Genomic DNA, 18,862 nt, shown 5'->3' with positions numbered 1-18,862 from the left:
CTCAAAAATTTACTGTGGGACCCTATCAAGTCATATAGATGGGTTCCCACAGTAATTTTTTCAGATCCCACTTTTGGGACCCCATTTTGAAAATCCCTAGCTCTAACACTGCATACCCCGAAGGGGACGGGCGGTAGAAATGGATGGTTGGATATTGAATCTTTTTTTTTTCTTTATATTGAAACAAAGATTATTTATGTATTTAATATTTGTATGCTTACCTTGGTATATTATGTATTCATCATTTATTTGTTCATTGTTCTGTTACAGAGGAATTTGGATAAAATGACTATGGTATTAAAAGGGCTAGGATTAAATAAGCTCAGCTACTTCCTACTCCTTATCGGACGTGCTGTAATGAAACAACAGGAATAGTGTGTGTGTGTGTGTGTGTGTGTGTGTGTTTGTGTGTGTGTGTGTGTGTGTGTGTGTGTGTGTGTGTGTGTGTGTGTGTGTGTACAATCAATGAATTGATTAATTAATTATTGTGTTATTATTTTGTAATGTGCAATGTGACATAACTATAATGCATCATATTCAAATGAAATGTCCAAAAGAGAAGACAATACAGAGTCTATTTATCCTTATGAAAACATTGCAGTGCAGCAAATCGTAACCTTCAGCTCATGAAAGAGCTGACCAATACATATCCCGTTTCACTGACTTCCTCTCTACCGGGGTCCCTGCGGCCTGAGACCCTTCCAAACGTACCACAGTGAAAGTTCAGACCACAACAATCAGTCGGTGGAAAAATACACATCATGTGGAATCTATTCTTGGAAATATATATTTACATGATTTCTGTTTATTCCGAGAGAAAGCTCAAGGCGGTAATAGTACAGAGGGGAGAAAAAACAGCTGTGTCACGCACAGTTGTTTGAAAAAGGACTATTATGCCCCCAATGGCGCATTATTACTGCAACACCGTCGTCCTGGAAAAACAACATCTGGAGGAGTTGTACAGTTGCCCCATTGTCAAAAATGTGTACAATATCATCTGAAATGTTTGACTTATTATCCAAGCAGTTATTTCGATGTTGGACTTGGATTGTGTTGATTTGTTGAATGCTGTTTCAGGTGAGTTTTGCCACCGCAGTATTCACTGATTCAAAGTCCAGCCAAAGCACCGAAACAAGCCCACGAGGGAATAGCCACAAACACAAGAGTCTTGAAAGATCCTGTAGCAGAACGTTGTAAGTCAAACACATCAATTAAGTTGAATGAATAATCGAGTTCCTCGCTGAGAAATCATCCTGGCAAGAAAGCATCAAATTGTCTTTATTGTTTATCCAGCACAATACTAATGTCCACTTTGAAGTGAAATGAATTATATTTTTGTAAAGCGCTTTTCTCTAGTGCAGGGGTGTCCATTACGTCGATCGCGAGCTACCAGTCGATCGCGGAGGATGTGTTAGTCGATCGCCAGCCAGGCATTTAAAAAAATAGACCCAAAAATTAGCGATCATCAATCTTCCCCAAAACGTCACTTTCGTCACTTGATTGACATTCACGACACCTGGGGTCTTGTGAGATGACACTGGCTGCTGCGAGCTCATTATTAAGAAAAAGTGATAGACAGGAAGGCGAGAAACACTTTTTATTTCAACACTTTCGCGCCGTACCTGCTTTCAAAACTCTAAAGACCGACTGCATAGTTCCTACCTTCACAATAAAAGCGCTGGTTCCTCTTGCCTACGCTAACAGAATAAGAGTCTCAAAAAGCTGGCGTGCACAAGCTAGCAAGCTACGGAGCTAATGGATTTCTTGTAAAGTGTATAAAAACGAGTATGGAAGCTGGACAAACAAGATGCCAAAAACCAACCACTTTCATGTGGTATTGGACAGAAAGGAGGAATTTTGTTATCCGCACTTCTGTCGGATTCCAATCAATGCAAGTCATCCGAATCAGGTAATACTCCAATTTATATTCTTGTCTTCATGAAAGAAAGGAGTCTATATGTGTTAAACCTTATTGCATTATCATTAAAAACCTTTAATATGTTAACAAGAACGTATGTTTCATAAATAAAAACATATAAATGATATATATGAATGAGGTAGATCCCCTCGACTTGGTCAATTGAAAAGTAGCTCGCCTGCAGAAGAAGTTTCGGCACGCCTGCTCTAGTGACTCAAAGCTCTTCACATAGTGAAACCCATTATCTAAGTTACATTTAAACTAGTGTGGCTGTTTTTTTTTTTGTGTTTTTTCTTATTAGCGTCAACATATTAGCGTTTTCTCAATTCATTACACCTGTTTGCCCTTTTATTCAACTTTGTATGTATTGTTTTTTTAAAGGGAACCTATAATGCAAAACTTTTCTTACCGATTGGTACCTGTTTTTTTTGGATTTGGGATCTGCAAAAATGTCAAAAATGTAAAATTAAACCAGGAAAGTATGTCAGATATATTTACAAAACAAATTGCCTTTCTTTATACTTCCTTCAAACCAGCTGTTTGGAATTTTACCCAATTTGTGAAATTTTTCCCACATGTGATGTCAGTGGATATCTCAATGTATGGTAGAGATTTCCCTGAAGATTGTACGGTTGTAGTCAGTAAGCTCCTTCTTTTTCTATATCCTCTCGTTCTATATCCTCTCGTTGTGGGGCAGACTGGCTCCTATATGCACATGTGTCCTCCACTGTTGCCATTTCCAATACAAAGTAGGGTATATTTCTAACTTGTATCTGTCAGCACACTCCATTTGGAAGCACTAAAAACTACAACATGGCTGACGGGGAGAGGACGCAGTCGAAGTGGAGGCACGTAGATAAGACTGCTAACAAAAGAGAAGAAATGGTCAGAAAGCGGCTGACAAAAAATAATCTTTCTCTCTCAGGGCAAAATATAAATGCTAATGCATGCTTTTATTACAAGTCCTATAGAATATTGTAAAGCCCTGCTTTCTGGTGTTCATTAAAAGGTTACTACACCTTTGCAATTATTACAAAATTCAGTGGTACATTTCCTGACAAAGACCGGAAGGTGGGCTCACTTTACACCAGTTTTTAAATCTCTGCATTGGCTCCCTGTGTGTTTCAGGATTAATGTTAAAGGCCTACTGAAATAAGATTTTCTTATTTAAACAGGGATAGTAGGTCCATTCTATGTGTCGTACTTGATCATTTTGCGATATTGCAATATTTTTGCTGAAAGGATTTAGTAAAGAACATGCACGATAATGTTCGCAACTTTTGGTCGCTAATAAAAAAGCCTTGCCTTTACCGGAAGTAGCAGACGATGTGCGCGTGACGTCACGGGTTGTAGGGCTCCTGACATCCTCCCATTGTTTATAATGTGAGCCTCCAGCAGCAAGAGCTATTCGGATGGGAACGTAGATCGACCGGTAAATTGAGAGCTTTGTCTTCCGGCTCAGCTCCTTCTTCACCACAACGGATCGATACAGCGTCCGCATTGCTGAAGATGCGGCACCGATCCGCCTGTCGATCTCACAATCCACTCTTCCCTCACTCGTGAACAAGACTCCTAGGTACTTGAACTCCTCCACTTGGGGCAGGGTCTCTTCCCCAACCCAGGGATGGCATTCCACCCTTTTCCGGGCAAGAACCATGGACTCGGACTTGGAGGTGCTGATTCTCATTCCGGTCGCTTCACACTCGGCTGCGAACCGATCCAGTGAGAGCTGAAGATCCCAACCAGATGAAGCCATCAGGACCACATCATCTGCAAAAAGCAGAGGCCTAATCCAGCGGCCACCAAACCAGATACCCTCAACGCCTTGACTGCGCCTACAAATTCTGTCCATAAAAGTTAGGAACAGAATCGGTGACAAAGGACAGCCTTGGCGGAGTTCAACCCTCACTGGAAACGTGTCCGTCTTACTGCCGGCAATGCGGACCAAGTGAATGAAGCGTAAATCATCTTATAAACATCATCTTATAGTTGACATGTACAGTACAGTACACAATTAAAACATGCATGTATGTACGAATTTCCATTCACCTAGAGCAAGGGTTTCCAAAGTGCGGCCTAAGAGCCACTTCCGGCCCACAGTTAATTTTTTTAACAGACCCGCGGCACATTCTAAAAGTACAATTAGGGGAAAAAATAATTGAATAAAACTGCAAACAGTTGTAATGTAATTAGTAAAAGTTTAAATGTTGACGCTATAACACAAAGCTAGTAACCTGCAGGCTGATTTTCTTGTTTAAAATATCCGTATATTGCACTGGGTTTGAAAGTGAAGTGAATAATATAAAAATGGCCCCAACATCTTTCTCTCTGCAGCCTTTAGTTGAAAAAGTTTGGACACTCTTTACTTAGAGACACTTGTCTCTCCATTCCCATTCACACATAACATGTAAAAAACATACAACGTTTATGTATGTTTCTTTATTTTTGATAACCAATTTATTTATTTTTTTTATAGATTTTTAAATCTGGTTGGTGTCTGATTCAAAGTGTGTCCCTGCATTTATTTCATTTAAAAAAAGAAAACTTCTGAAAATAGAGTCGTAGATAATCCCATGGTGAAAATAGAGCATTCTGTCACGGCCTGGGCGCACCTCAGTGCGCATTCATCTGTGCGCTGGGCGCACCTTCAAGAGCACACAAGCGTGCCACTCCGGCTGCAGCAGACAGCTGCAATCAATCAGCAATCTGCACACCTGTCGCGTATGAAATCCCTGGGCTTCTTAAGCCAGTGCAGACCTGCGTTCCGTGCCAGAACGTAACGACCTGTTCCCGTACAGTAAGCCGACAAACCCTGGCTCTATGCATTCTCTCTCTCTCTATGTGTTTCTCCTCCTCCGTGTTCATTTGTCTAGTGTCCCTTGTCGTTCCAGCAGCCTTTCTTCTGTTCCCACGTTACGAGAAGTGTGTCTCGGCTCCTCATATCCCCTCCAGTTCCCTGGCTGCTCCTTTTGGATTTCAACCTCCCGCCTGGACACAGACTTTTGACGCCTCGCTCCTGTCCTTGATCTCATGCCTGCTCACGGACCTTTAAGCCTGCCTTTCCCCTCTTGGACTTCCGAACTTCACTCAACACTCCGGGTAACACTCACTAGTCGCACACCATACATAATTTTGGAATAATTACACGTCTCATTTCCCTTGTAAATATTTGAAGTGAAGTGAATTATATTTACATACCCCTTTTCCATATGAGTTGGGAAATTGTGTTAGATGTAAATATAAACGGAATACAATGATTTGCAAATCATTTTCAACCCATATTCAGTTGAATATGCTACAAAGATAACATATTTGATGTTCAAACTGATAAACTTTTTTTTTTTTGCAAATAATCATTAACTTTAGAATTTGATGCCAACAACACGTGACAAAGAAGTTGAGAAAGGTGGCAATAAATACTGATAAAGTTGAGGAATTCTCATCAAACACTTATTTGGAACATCCCACATGTGTGCAGGCTAATTGGGAACACGTGGGTGCCATGATTGGCTATAAAAGCAGCTTCCGTGAAATGCTCAGTTAGTCACAAACAAGGATTGGGAAACGGTCACCACTTTGTGAACAAATGCGTGAGCAAAATGTCAAAGAGTTTAAAAACAACATTTCTCAACGGGCTATTGCAAGGAATTTAAGAATTTCATCATCATTGGCCCGTACTACCATCAAAAGGTTCAGAGAATCTCGAGAAATCACTGCACGTAAGCGATGATATAACGGACCTTCGTTCCCTCAGGCAGTACTGCTTTAAAAAGCGACATCAGTGTGTAAAGGATATTACCACATGAGTTTAGGAACACTTCAGAAAACCACTGTCAGTAACTACAATTTGTCGCTACATCTGTAAGTGCAAGTTAAAACTCTACTATGCAAAGCCAAAGCCATTTATCAACAATACCTAGAATTGCCGCTGGCTTCGCTGGGCCCGAGCTCATCTAAGATGGACTGGTGCAAAGTGGAAAAGTGTTCTGTGGTCTCACGAGTCCACATTTCAAATTGTTTTTTGGAAACGGTGAACGTCGTGTCCTCCAGACCAAAGAGGAAAAGAACCAACAGAACTGTTCTAGGTGCAAAGTTGAAAAGCCAGCATCTGTGATGGTATGTGGGTGTTCTAGTGCCCAAAGCATGGGTAACATACACATCTGTGAAGGCACCATTAATGCTGAAAAATACATACAGGTTTTGGAGCAACATATGTTGCCATCCAAGCAACGTTATCATGGACGCCCTTGCTTATTTCAGCAATACAATGCCAAGTCACTTGTTACAACAGCGTGGCTTCATAGTAAAAGAGTGCGGGTACTAGATTGGCTTGCCTGTAGTCCAGACCTGTCTCCCATTGAGAATGTGTGGCGCATTATGAAGCCTAATATAACACAACGGAGACCCCGGACTGTTGAACAACTTAAGCTGTACATAAAGCAAGAATGGGAAAGAATTCCACCTGAAAAGCTTCAAAAATGTCTCTCCTCAGTTCCCAAAGGTTTATTGAGTGTTTTTAAAAGAAAAGGTGATGTAACACAGTGGTGAACATGCCCTTTCCCAACTACTTTGGCACATGTTGCAGCCATGAAATTCTAAGTTAATTATTATTTGCAAAAAAAAAAAAAAATTAAGAGTTTTAACATCAAATATCTTGTTTTAGTAGTGCATTCAATTGAATATGGGTTGAAAAGGATTTGCAAATCATTGTATCCCATGTATATTTACATCTAACACAATTTCCCAACTCATATGGAAACGGGGTTTGTATATAGCGCTTTTCTTTAGTGACTCAAAGCGCTTTACATTGTGAAACCCAATATCTAAGTTACATTTTTAAACCAGTGTGGGTGGCACTGGGAGCAGGTGGCTAAAGTGTCTTGCCCAAGGACACAACGGCAGTGAGTAGGTTGGCCGAAGCGGGGATCGAACCTGGAACCCTCAAGTTGCTGGCACGGCCACTCTACCAACCGAGCAATACCGCCCCATTTATATATTTAATATATAGCTCTATATTTAATAAATATAGAGCTGCTGTCTGTACACGTAACACATTCTTAAGCAGTGAATGTAATCATTTCCCACGTGCACCACTAAGACATTCCCAAATTTAGCAGCACAACTTATTGTAATGCTCCTTGTGTATCAATGACACGAGTGAGGCTGTCTGGACTGCGGCTGTCAGCTCCTCTGATTTTCCCCACACTCCTGTCTGTCCACATTTCATCCTCCATTCTAATCAAAGCCAACCTTTGCTTGTACATGGCTCTCTGACATAATCGCTTTGGACCACAACACAGTTGTTGTTCAACTTCTGCAAACGACCCAACACTTTTACGCAAACAGCTTTCAACATGTCTGATCTAACTCTGATGGTCCTAATGAAGTTTAGCACTTTTTTTGTCCTGCGTGAGTTGCACATGTTTATAAATAAGTCCTCCCGTTCTTCTTATGTGGTTGTCCGTATTGTGTTTCCGCTCTAAATGTTTCCTATGATAATAAAATTAGTCTGTTCAATTAGCGCAGCTAAAATGCTCAATTAATTTATGTAAGCTTACTGGATATTTTATGCCTCCTTCCCTGAAGTTCATAGCGCTAAATTCCTAAATGTGAACTTCGGCGAATATTGATGGCCTGGCAGTGTGTTTTGTCAGCTCGAATGTGACCGGCATGTCGAACAGCCCTTTTGTCTCTCTGGATGGGTGCACTCACTGCAAACGACCAACAACTGAGGGCTTTTTATATGACTGAATAAGCCAGACCAAAGTCAGCGTGAGCAATGCTTACATAATACAATTATTGCAGACCACTGTTGCTGCACATTCAGAGGTAAACAAAGACAGCTGTTATCAGTACACATCTAGATGATTGACATAGTCACTGAGTTATCACATAGAAGTGAACACAGGAAACAACAATATATTGTTGGAAATGTGAAACATCATCTAATAGGAGGAAAAATGGCAAGCCGAAAAAATGCAAATCTTTCAAACACATGAGAGCTGAAACCACAAATTGGGTCATCAACAGACAATCAAACTAACAAGTGCTTGTCGTTTTGTTAATTAGGTTTTGGATCGTACATTAAAAAAAAGGATAATTTAGGCTTTATTTCTTATCTTTATAAACAGACCTACTTAGTACTAAAAATAGCCTGATTTGATTATCATTGTGTAGGTGACATCATTCCAAACCACATTTACCAGAAGGAAAAGGAGCATGAGAAGATAGGGGTGATAACATAGATCAACTGCAAATACAGACATGCAGCTTTTCCATCCGTGCTTGCAGCCAATGTCTCTCTATATATTGTATAAAAGTCATGAATAGATGCAAACACATGTCTTTTAACATAACACAGCATACTGTACTTCCACTGAGTGCCATTTGTCCTCATTTCCTGTTGTTAAAAATATAATTGTATATCGACTTGTTAGGAAGAGAACAATATATATGTGCTTGCCATGGAACCCCCATATCACTTACTTTTGCCATCTATAATATTGGTGAGTCAGCCAGGCAACACCCGAAGTGCATTAACAATCACATTATTCATAGCTGATGAAAATGTTTGTCTAGTGTTTACCACTTGCATCCATTGCTCAAATCTCATCCAACCAGTGGAAAAAATTGGATATCAGCAGTGGCTTGCATAAAAGGGGTGTGGTTTGAAGTGATTAGATGCATGTTTTAGAGTAATACGAAGGGGGGTCAAATTGTTCAATATTTTGTTTTGTATGAAATAACACAATTAACAGAGTTGATTGAATATATATAATAGTTTTACTTATTTTTTTTCAAGATTCACTTATTATTTTCTTTATTGGCGAAGAGCATTTTTTGCGAGGAATTTCGTCTATCATTCACAATTCCTATGTTTGACAACCACACATATGCCTTCCTCTTTTCATGCAGTCTAGTGTGTAATATATGGCTCATAGTAGACATCTAACAATGCAGCTAATGGGAGTCATCTATTCCGCCAATAAAGCCTTTTAAAAAAACACATAGAAACCGCCAACGATACTCCATTTACATGTAATGACCAGTATATTAACCAAGTATTGGTGACATTGGTATTGTAAGAGCTCACACAGAGGAAAAGTTAGTAACACGGCACCTCGATCACAGAGAGGTACCGTAGCTTATGCAACTCTTGACACACTGAGGCGATGAGCTGCTGCATCGACATTGAGTTGGTGAAAGTTTTTGGTGGATTAAAGATCATGCCTCACACTTGTATAATAGAAAGTTGTGGTCATTTGCAGAGAAGTTAGTCATCGTAGACATTTGATTTAGACCTGGAGGCTTCACGAAGAAAACACGACAAGATGCTGGTATGCTCCCACCTTTTTTTTAATCTGAGGAGCGATGATTATGATTAATTCATCACCTTAACGGGGAGTACAAGCCTAGTGCAGAAAGATATAAACACCCCATCAGTGAAAGCAGACATTGTACAGTATGGGCCTGATTAACGAATTGCAAATATCACGCGCTGGACAGCATGTGCAAAAAAAACAAAATAGTGTGTACTATTTCTGGGCGTATTGCGTGTAATCTACCAAGACGTTGTGTGCAATTGAAAAGTGATGCATTGCAAAAATCATTCATAAAATTATTATTAATTTTAATAAAAATCTCAGCAGGATATTTTCGACTCACACAGCAACCAATGCAAACTCAGTTTTAACAATTACAATTCCAAATGAAACAAAACTAGTGAATGTGTTTAATTTGTAGAACAATTCATTGTTAAATTATTTGCCTGCTCAGCTACTTTCCTCCCAGTGGTAGAGGCACTTTTTTTTTTTAACTCTGAACAGGCGAGGTCTTGACTTTTTTTTGGCCGATTGAAAAGCAATTTGTGAAGAAAATTTAAAAAAACAATGTGGTCCCATTTTTCCGGAAAATTTCACATATATTGAACATTACAAACGTCAGTAACAACTAGACAAGGCTTTGAGTTGTTTTTGTTTAATTTATAGGAAGTGTTGGACCAGTAACAACATAACGTTTTCCGCGGCACTAATCTTGTGGTTAATGTTGTACCAAACAGCTTCAGGACATTCAACAAAAGCCATTATTACCTGTCTGCAGCCATTTGTGCTCACATTATATGAGGAGGGGGAGTGTTTGGGGTGGATGATCCAGCAATTTGGGGAAGAATCCCCAAGTATATGCTCCGTTAGATAATAAAAGGTTGATGGAATTGATGACAGAGCATAATTTTTATTTGTAAATGGATGGGAAGAAAATTGGGCTCAAGGCAAAAGGGCAAACCACCTCTCCGGCTCTATCTGTGTTAGTGCCTGGGTGTGTGGTATACAAAACTGGTCCAACAGGGCATAACAAATGTCAGGTATTACAATGCACTCCCGTAGTTGTGGAATACCATTTTGCACATGCGGCACCTCATGCTATGATACTACCTATAAAAGTAAAAACTTTGCCAGAAATGTGTTTTCAAACAGAGTACAAGGGAATTAAGATTTTTTTTTTTACATACAACAGTGTCTGTGTACAGTCTAAAAGGTTTTGTGATGCAGATTGATGTTGAAATTGATTATAATTATTCATAATTGATTTAATTGTGCTACCCTTTAGAAACCCTGCTGTATTTCTTCGAGAGGTTTTGTTATGATAATTTTTCTACATTTAAAACACGTCCTTGTGGGCTACATAATATGTAATGGTGGTGCTTTGGTCAGAAATGTTGCATAGATTTTGTTTAAGACCATCTTGAAGCTAATTTCTGACCGTCTCTTCAGGATAACACGTTTTATGAGTGGTCTTAAATTACATGCCAAAGTCCTCTTACATGCCAAGCCTCCTTCAACTTTGTCTTCACCTGGTCAGCTATGTTGTAGTTTTTAGCGCTTCCATATCGAGTCTACTGAGAGATATGAATTGGAAATATACGCTTACAGCAGAGGATTTTAGCATGCATGTGGATGTATAAGCAAGTATGCCCCACAACAGGAGGATATAAAAAAAGGAATACATTGACTACAACTTTGAACTAAAACTGGATAAAATGGCGAACTCGCACAAAGCTCTTTGGGCAAACCTCTACCATGTATGGAGATATCTGCTGAGGTAAGGCAAAATGCGTCAGTCAAGCCTCAAATTGTTAAACGGCTTGTTTGGAGCAATGTTGTTTTATAAATATCTCTGCCATGTCTCCAAGATTTTAGTTACAATTTTTGGGACTAATGGGGTTCCCAAATACACAAAAACAGGCACCAACAGGTAAGAAATGTTGGTTTTGCATATAGAATCCTATGAAAGTAGCTGTAAATGAACACTGATAAATTACAGTGGGCATGTCAAGAATAATCCGATACATCCATCCATCCATTTTCTACCGCTTGTCCCTTTTGGATCACAGGGGGGTGCTGTAGCCTATCTCAGCTGCATTCGGGGGGAAGGCGGGGTACACCCTGGACAAGTTAGATGTATAGAATATTTGGAATTAAGCTATTTTGAATACAACAAAACAGGAAGTAGGAAAAGCATATCATGATGTGCAGTATTTAAATAGTGCAAAACATCAGACAGCTGAAGACATTCTCATCCAAACAGAAATACTCTCTTTCACTATGACTGTATTAAAACATGCTGCCTTTAATCTTCCTGCAGCATCCTCTCATGGGTGACTGGAGGTCATCCAAGTAAAGCATCTTAAATAAGCAGTGACCTTAAGATCATCTGAACTACTCATAGAGTGACGGAAGGTGCACAACATCATCCTCACACACCTTGGACTTGTCCTTCATTTCTCTAGCAACATTCCTACCAAACTGTGAAAGCCACACGGGGTGAACTAAATCTCTGTCCTGTTCACTTACTTCCAAATCTAGGGCACATGAGTGCCACGCACAAAACGAACACCAGTGGCCGATTTAAGAATAGAAGATTAAATGCTTGTGGCTTGAAAAACATAAACAACATGTCTCGGTGAAACCATTGGCGCAATCTTACCTACTCAATAACCCCTGAGTACACAAAAAGCTGATAAGAATATGTGGAATGAAAATGTACATTGGCAGGTCTCTGCTCACCAACCAAGAATCTAAAATCTATGCCAATGAGCGACTTACATACTCTACATCAGAAACATTTGAGACTTGAAATCAAATTACGCACATTACAAGCATCCAGCTTTTGTTCCAGTATTTTTGTACCAGAAATATTGATGATTTAATAAATACATGGACCAGCCTTTCCCAAACATTTTTGGTCAGTTTCAATTGGCAGAATGCTGAAAGCTCATTTTTTTCACACAGTAGGAATTAATAAATATAATTTCAGCATTATTTTACATTTATATTCAATGTTACACAAATACATATACATTTTTGGGTCTTGAGCTGAAAAATTTAGCATGCAAAGACGTGTCTGGTTGCAGACTCGGATGGTAAACAAGCACTTATGCAGCACTCAGAGCAGACTCTGTCAAACTAACACCATAGGTAATGTTGCAATTTTCCATGCCAACAAAGCAGGTATGCCTGGTAGAAAAAAATCTAATATACAGTAACACTACCCTTTTTAAAATGCACCAGCTCGATGCTAATTTACATTGCATTTGCAATAGACGTGCTACTGATTAGCACAGGGGTGTCAAACGTACGACCCGCGAACAGATTTAACCCAGCCCGCGGCACGCGAGATCAGTTTGCTAAACATAAAAATGAGCTGCATTTTCTAATGAAAGAAACTGCTGTTCTCAGTTTGTCCATTGGATGTCGCACTAGCAAATCAAGTGTAACCCACTTCACACATGTCAGTATTAAAAGATGAAGTGTCAGCTGACTTTCAGCACAGGTTCAAGTAATCAGCTGCTTCTGTTGTGGCTGCCAGCAGATGGCGGCAGTATCGACACACAAAACCTTTCATAGTAAATTATCCACCCAACGGTCAAATGCAAAGACTTAGGTAAACCTGACCACCATCTTTGTAGTTTGGTTTCCGTGCAGCGCTTGCAATTGGTTGAATGCACGATGCGGACCCTGAACTCCATTGTAAAAATGTGTGTTTCTGCATTCCTTGTTCTATTTTATTTTGTGCTAAATCTACTATGTTCACATTGGTTAAATTTGTAGTTATCTTACCTTGATTTCAGATAAGATGTCATTTTCATAATTGGTGTGTTTATATTATATTTGTAATATTTGAATGACGGTACTTGCAATCGTTGCGGTAGTTGTGGATTTTACCAATGCAGTGGTTTGAGGAAACAATTGCTTTTCTAAACATTTTAATGGTGAAAGTTTAATGGCTTTGTAAAAACACTGAGACAAAATCTAAGTTCATTGTGTTCTTCACAGTGTTTTTGAAACTGCACCAACTTTTCCCTCAGAATTTTCAACTGACTTTTGCCAAGAGGATTATTTATAATGTGTACATTATCATAATATGCTTTTTCTATTTTTGGACAAAGTAAGACAAAGAAAACAATCTGAAGTTGTCTTTATTTTTTACTTTCAATGCCATGATGTTACCAGTCTGGCCCGCGTGGTAGTATACTTTCCTCCACACAGCCCCTGAGCTAAAAGGAGTTTGACATCCTGGATTAGCATACAGTGTTTTGCATGTTAATTTCGACGCCTACACATTTTGTAATAAAAAACTACAACTAAGATGCACATTACAAACAGCTGGTGTATGATAAAACAATACTTACTGTACAAACACTTTTTAGGGCACAACTAAATATTTGATTCAGATTAATTGCAAAGACGACCCCCTTGATTAAGTGACACACAAGAGCATATATCAATGACTGCCATGTAACATCTTGGAATTGTAAATGCATGCAGAGTCTGCTATATAATAACTGCAAATGAGATTATACGTGAAAGAAAGCATGATATAACAACTGGTCAGCGCAGACCCTACCCAACAGGTCCCTGGCACCAATCACCCAAGGAGACAGTGGGCAATGCTCAATAGATTCAAGACTGGACAAGGCCCCTGCCTGGCCTGCCCTTACAGATGGGGAAGCAAGCCAAGCCCATTTTGTGTTTGTGGAGAAACATACACAATAGACCACATTATCGAGGCATGTCCACTACACAGACTAGGGGGGGAATTTTTGTCCTTCACACTGCAGACCAGGAGGCAAATGCTTGGTTAAAAGGTTTTACGTTCCCTAATCAAATAAACACATCTTCTTCTTCTCCTTTTAGAAAATATTTTTCCCACTAAAAACATTGTGACAACCATCCCCGTGCAGTTTAATTTAATGTAAGTGTCAGAGTTGCCACTGACAGTTTGTTTGTGTTTTAGTTTCTCCTCTGTGTGTTTAGTATTTCCTGTCCTTAGTTCCTGTCTAGTGCTCTTATTTTGGTTCAGCTTCCTGTTTGTCTCCCTGTGTCCTGTTCTCACTCAGCTGCGGCTGATTGGCATCTGGTCACACCTGATGTCAATCGGCCAGCTCCTATTTCACCTGCTTTGTTCCTCCAGTCAGTGCTGGATCGTTGTCATTTGTATTGTCGTGTCAATGTCATTTTCTACTTGTCATTCCTACTGGTCCTGTGATTGCAGCGTAGCGGTAATTTATAATTGGTAAATGTTTGTAGCTTACTGTTTTTTGTTCTCTGCTTCCGATTTGTTTGTTCATAGCCCTTAGTTTGTTCTATCCGCCCACGTGCGTGCTTTTTGTTTGTACCCTTTGTTTGTTGTAGTTGTAGTATTTTAAATTAAAACCATGTTTTCCCATTCCATGCCTGCCTCCATCTCTGCATCTTGGGGTTCGTCACTAAATAACTTTGACAGTAAGGATGATTATTAAAATATGTTTTGATGATGAACAATTCACACGAGAGTAAAAAGTGTGACAATATACCCTGTTTTCCCCTACAGTATAAGTGACTTCAGTAAAGTCACACATGAGATATGAGCCCAGGGTCAGTGTGATGCTCCCTTAGGGTACACTATATCTTTAAGGATCAAGGTCAATGCTGTGTACATCCTGCTCGTGTGAAGAATACCGCTGAGACAACAGGTCCTCTCATTCAGTCTGCCATGACACATAACACCAAACACTGCTGCGGCCAGAAAGGAGCTCTCATCAGGAAGGACAAGCAGTTTAATTAAACAGCTGAGAATTTAGTGATAGAAAATGTGTAATCAACACATGTGAGAAAAAGAAAGGTGTGGCAACCTTGTGGAAATAATTGCTTACATCACGACAAACACAAAGTTATTTATTATGAATTATGGGCAGGTTGCTCATGAGCGTTTCATGATGTCGAACTTTTGCAACCTACAGGGGACCTCTTTGGGTGTCGTGTGGGTAAAACCAGCATGCTGATTCAGTAGGGATGGTTGAAGGTGACCCCTCGCCTCCTCCTGCTGCGTGTCTCACCTCCTAATATTGATCCCACTTATCCAACTCACATCCGACTGGAGGATACACAGATTCATAGCCATCTTGACATTTCAAATAGGGCCCTGTGTAAATTGTAACTCCACACTGTGCCATTGATTTCTTATTGATGTGTTCATTCCGTCAGACTCCAATCACTTTACAACAGCTTATCTAATCCAAATTGAACCTTACTGAAGGCATGGAGATGAGCAAAGGAATGTTGTTGTTGTTGTTGGAATTTCATCAAGTGTTGAGTGGACTAAGAATAGCGCAGACTACAAGTGCAGAATCCAAATGCAGTGGCTGGGAGCAAAGGTTTAGACCACAGATGGGAGAATGTGCCCGCATAGCCCTGCCCTATCAAGGGTAAAATGCCTTGCACACACACGTGCAAACACGCTGTTTTTGCCTCACCTTAATAAAGCAGCATGAATATGCATGAAGCCGAAGGACATCGGAGGTACATAATAAGGCAATCAACATCTCCCATGTGCATTACTGCAATGGAGGATAAATACACCTCACATCAGTCTCCCCTCTTTTTAGCAATAAGAGCACAGTCATGTTCCACAACCACATAAATATACCAACTAATGATACAAAATTGAGTGAATGCTGTGTATCATCGGAGGGCAAAAGCAGGATTTGCTTTGATTGTGCAACATGGGAGTGTTTACAAAACTTTGTGTTCTTCTTCTTTCTTAACAAATTCATCACAGCATCCTCGACTGGTGTTAAGTCAGGACCATGCATACTCATCCATCACGCTGTTGTATTATACAGGGACACACCCTAAACAAATCAGAAAAGCACACATGTACCTTTTAAGTATTTTTTGCATGTTCTCCCAAGAAAAATACAACATACTTTTTTCTAAAAAGGAGCACACCAGGATTGTGCAGAATTAGGAAATGTGGATATTCAATTCACTTCACATGAATGAATGGAATTTGAAATGGAATTACACAGGAAGTGCAATTAAATGAATTCAGAAAAATTATTTATCGCCAAGTAACAGGATGAATGTGTCATGTTTGATACTAAAATGTAAGACAAAACCCTTCCATTTTGGATTAACAAAAGCATTCTGGGAAATTAAGTATTTTTCCATTTTTATCCATCATTTGAAATGTAATAGGCTACATCAAATTAAAAACGTATCTAAGAAATGTTTTTGCCATAATTAAAGTATGTACACAAGGGTCAGAGTAATGATATTTCTATGTGAAATATGCAAATCAGTCATGAAGGGTGGCGTAGCTCGGTTGCTAGAGGGTCCATGCCGGCAATGTGAGGGTTCCTGGTTTGATCCCCATCTTCCGCCATCCTAGTCACATATGCTGTGTCCTTGAGCAAGGCACTTCACCATTGCTCCCGATGGGCCGTGGTTAGGGCCTTGCATGGCAGCTCCCACCATCATTGTGTGAATGTGTGTGAATGGGTGAATGTGGAAATAGTGTCAAAGCGCTTTAAGTACCTTGAAGGTAGAAAAGCGCTATACAAGTATAATCCATTTATGTATGGAATACAGCATACTGTGTAAAGCATGATTCTGGATTACAGCAAAATAATCAGTTGGAATGTTCATGGACTTTCAATGCTGATTCATGTTTTCAACCTCAATTCACATCCATCCATTTTCTACTGCTGGTCCCTTTTGGAGTCTTGGAGGGTCGCTGGAGCCTGTCTCAGCTGCATTCGGGCGGAAGGCGGCGTACACCCTGGACAAGTCGCTACCTCATTGCAGAATTCACATACAGTGGTATTGAATTGGAATTTTGGAAGACACGCTTAAATCCATTCTGATTTTTACACAGGCCTGATGCAGACTAACTTTTAACTTTTTCATCACCTGCTCTGAAACAACTTCCCATAAACACGTGACTCGTATCACTCCCAGCATCTGCCAAAAGCATCCACAACCAGCAAACACACACCCAAGACTTCAGTGCATGCCACTTCACACACGCACACACACTTTTCTCACACGAAAGGGAAATACTGACCTGCCTTGGCGCTGACACACACACATTCTTTTCAAGCAGGTGAGCCTTTCAAAGAGGATCCGTTTGAACGCGTCTATATACATTGACCCGGCGCACGTTTTAATCCCGCACAATATATTGTTTGTTGATTTATAATATTTCCCCCCCTTAAAAAGAAGCAGCCTACTACTATGTGACAGGAAGCAGCGTGCAGGCTGCCAGGATGAGAGAAAGTCAGAGGATGCACACGTCTGACGGGATATTTGGACACTAGTGAATCTCTAAGAGAGAGAGGGGGAGGGAGAAAGAGTGAGAGATGGGAGGGGGGAGAGCGAGAGCGAGAGAGAGAGAGAGCATTGACATGCTCACACGCACACAATCTGGCAAGCTGCTTATAAATATCTATGGATACATGGCTGACAAGCTCTTTTAACTTCTGAGCTGTCATGTAATATTTTTTTTATCTGGAGAAAATCCTTACCTCCATGCTCACCTTATCCGTGGCAAAAAAAAAAGTTTTTTATTCCTCTGGTAGCTTCACTGGTGCAACATTTTTGCTGGTTTAATAATAATTTAAAAAAGTAATCGTCCTCACAGTCGATTTGACCGAGTAGTAAGAAGTAGTGTACATATTGAACTGCAGGCGTGGTGCGTTCAGGGCACGGAGCGTCTGTTGTTAGAGGTTAGATTACGTGGAGGATCTAATTTACAAAGACTATAGATTCCATGTGGCTCCTAATAGGCGATTAGGTGGACAACGAACCACACAAAGGTAAGACACAAAGGTAAGGCATAGAAGGTCAAGGAGAAGTTGAGGGGCGGAGAGAATAAAAGGAGTTGAAAGTACTGCCCCTTGTTACAATGTATGGGTTTCACCCGGTGGGATTTGAGGGGTGCACCAGGATGTTTACTTTAGTCGGAAGTAACTCGGTAAAATGACTGAACGGCAACTCTGTGTGTGCGTCTTCATTTAATAAGATATCTAACATTAAAACATGGTGGCAGCGGTGGGATGGGAAACTGCCAAGTTTGCAGAGAAAAAGACACACGGCAACAGAAAGAACCATTACAGAGCCATGACTTCCCACTAAGGCCATGGGCAAAAGTGGGCACAGATATATTCACCTTCAATAACAAAGAGTACTTAGTGACAGTGGACTATTTTTCCAATTTTTGGGAAGTTGATTATCTACCTGATACCAGGTCCACCACGGTTATCCATAAGCTGAAAGCACATTTCGCTCGCCATGGTGTGCCTGACGTGGTGTTCTCTGATAACGGCCCACAATATAGCTCACAGGAATTCAAAAGATTTAGCCAGGCCTGGGAATTCGAACACGTTACATCTTCACCTACCTATCCTCAAAGCAATGGAAAAGCAGAGTCTGCTGTCAAGACTGCTAAAAGGCTGATGGGGAAAGCACTGCAGGCAAAGTCAGACCCCTACTTGGCCATACTTGCTCACAGAAACACCCCAGCACAAGGCTTTCAGGCCAGTCCAGCTCAGAGACTAATGAGCCGTCGGACAAAGACATTGTTACCAATGTGTGAGAATCTACTGAAACCTGCTGTAGTGGACAC

The 18,862-nt window shown here is 40.3% G+C and overlaps 1 protein-coding gene across 1 annotated transcript in view; it reads right to left on the bottom strand.

Annotated features, from left to right (window-relative positions):
• LOC133554867 (membrane-associated guanylate kinase, WW and PDZ domain-containing protein 3) overlaps positions 1 to 17,505 on the bottom strand; it is a 117,366-nt gene extending 99,861 nt beyond the window's left edge. The window contains exon 1 of the mRNA XM_061904103.1: positions 17,303 to 17,505. Within this exon, the coding sequence (XP_061760087.1) occupies positions 17,303 to 17,385 (83 nt within the window). The 5' untranslated portion in view covers positions 17,386 to 17,505. The remainder of the gene's footprint in view (positions 1 to 17,302) is intronic.
• Between the last annotated feature and the right edge of the window lie 1,357 nt (positions 17,506 to 18,862).

The sequence above is a fragment of the Nerophis ophidion genome, linkage group LG06 (genome assembly GCF_033978795.1).
Source record: "Nerophis ophidion isolate RoL-2023_Sa linkage group LG06, RoL_Noph_v1.0, whole genome shotgun sequence".
Lineage (NCBI taxonomy): Eukaryota > Metazoa > Chordata > Actinopteri > Syngnathiformes > Syngnathidae > Nerophis > Nerophis ophidion.
The sequence above is the reverse complement of the archived record's forward strand: the minus strand, read 5'-3'. Positions and strand labels throughout refer to the sequence as shown.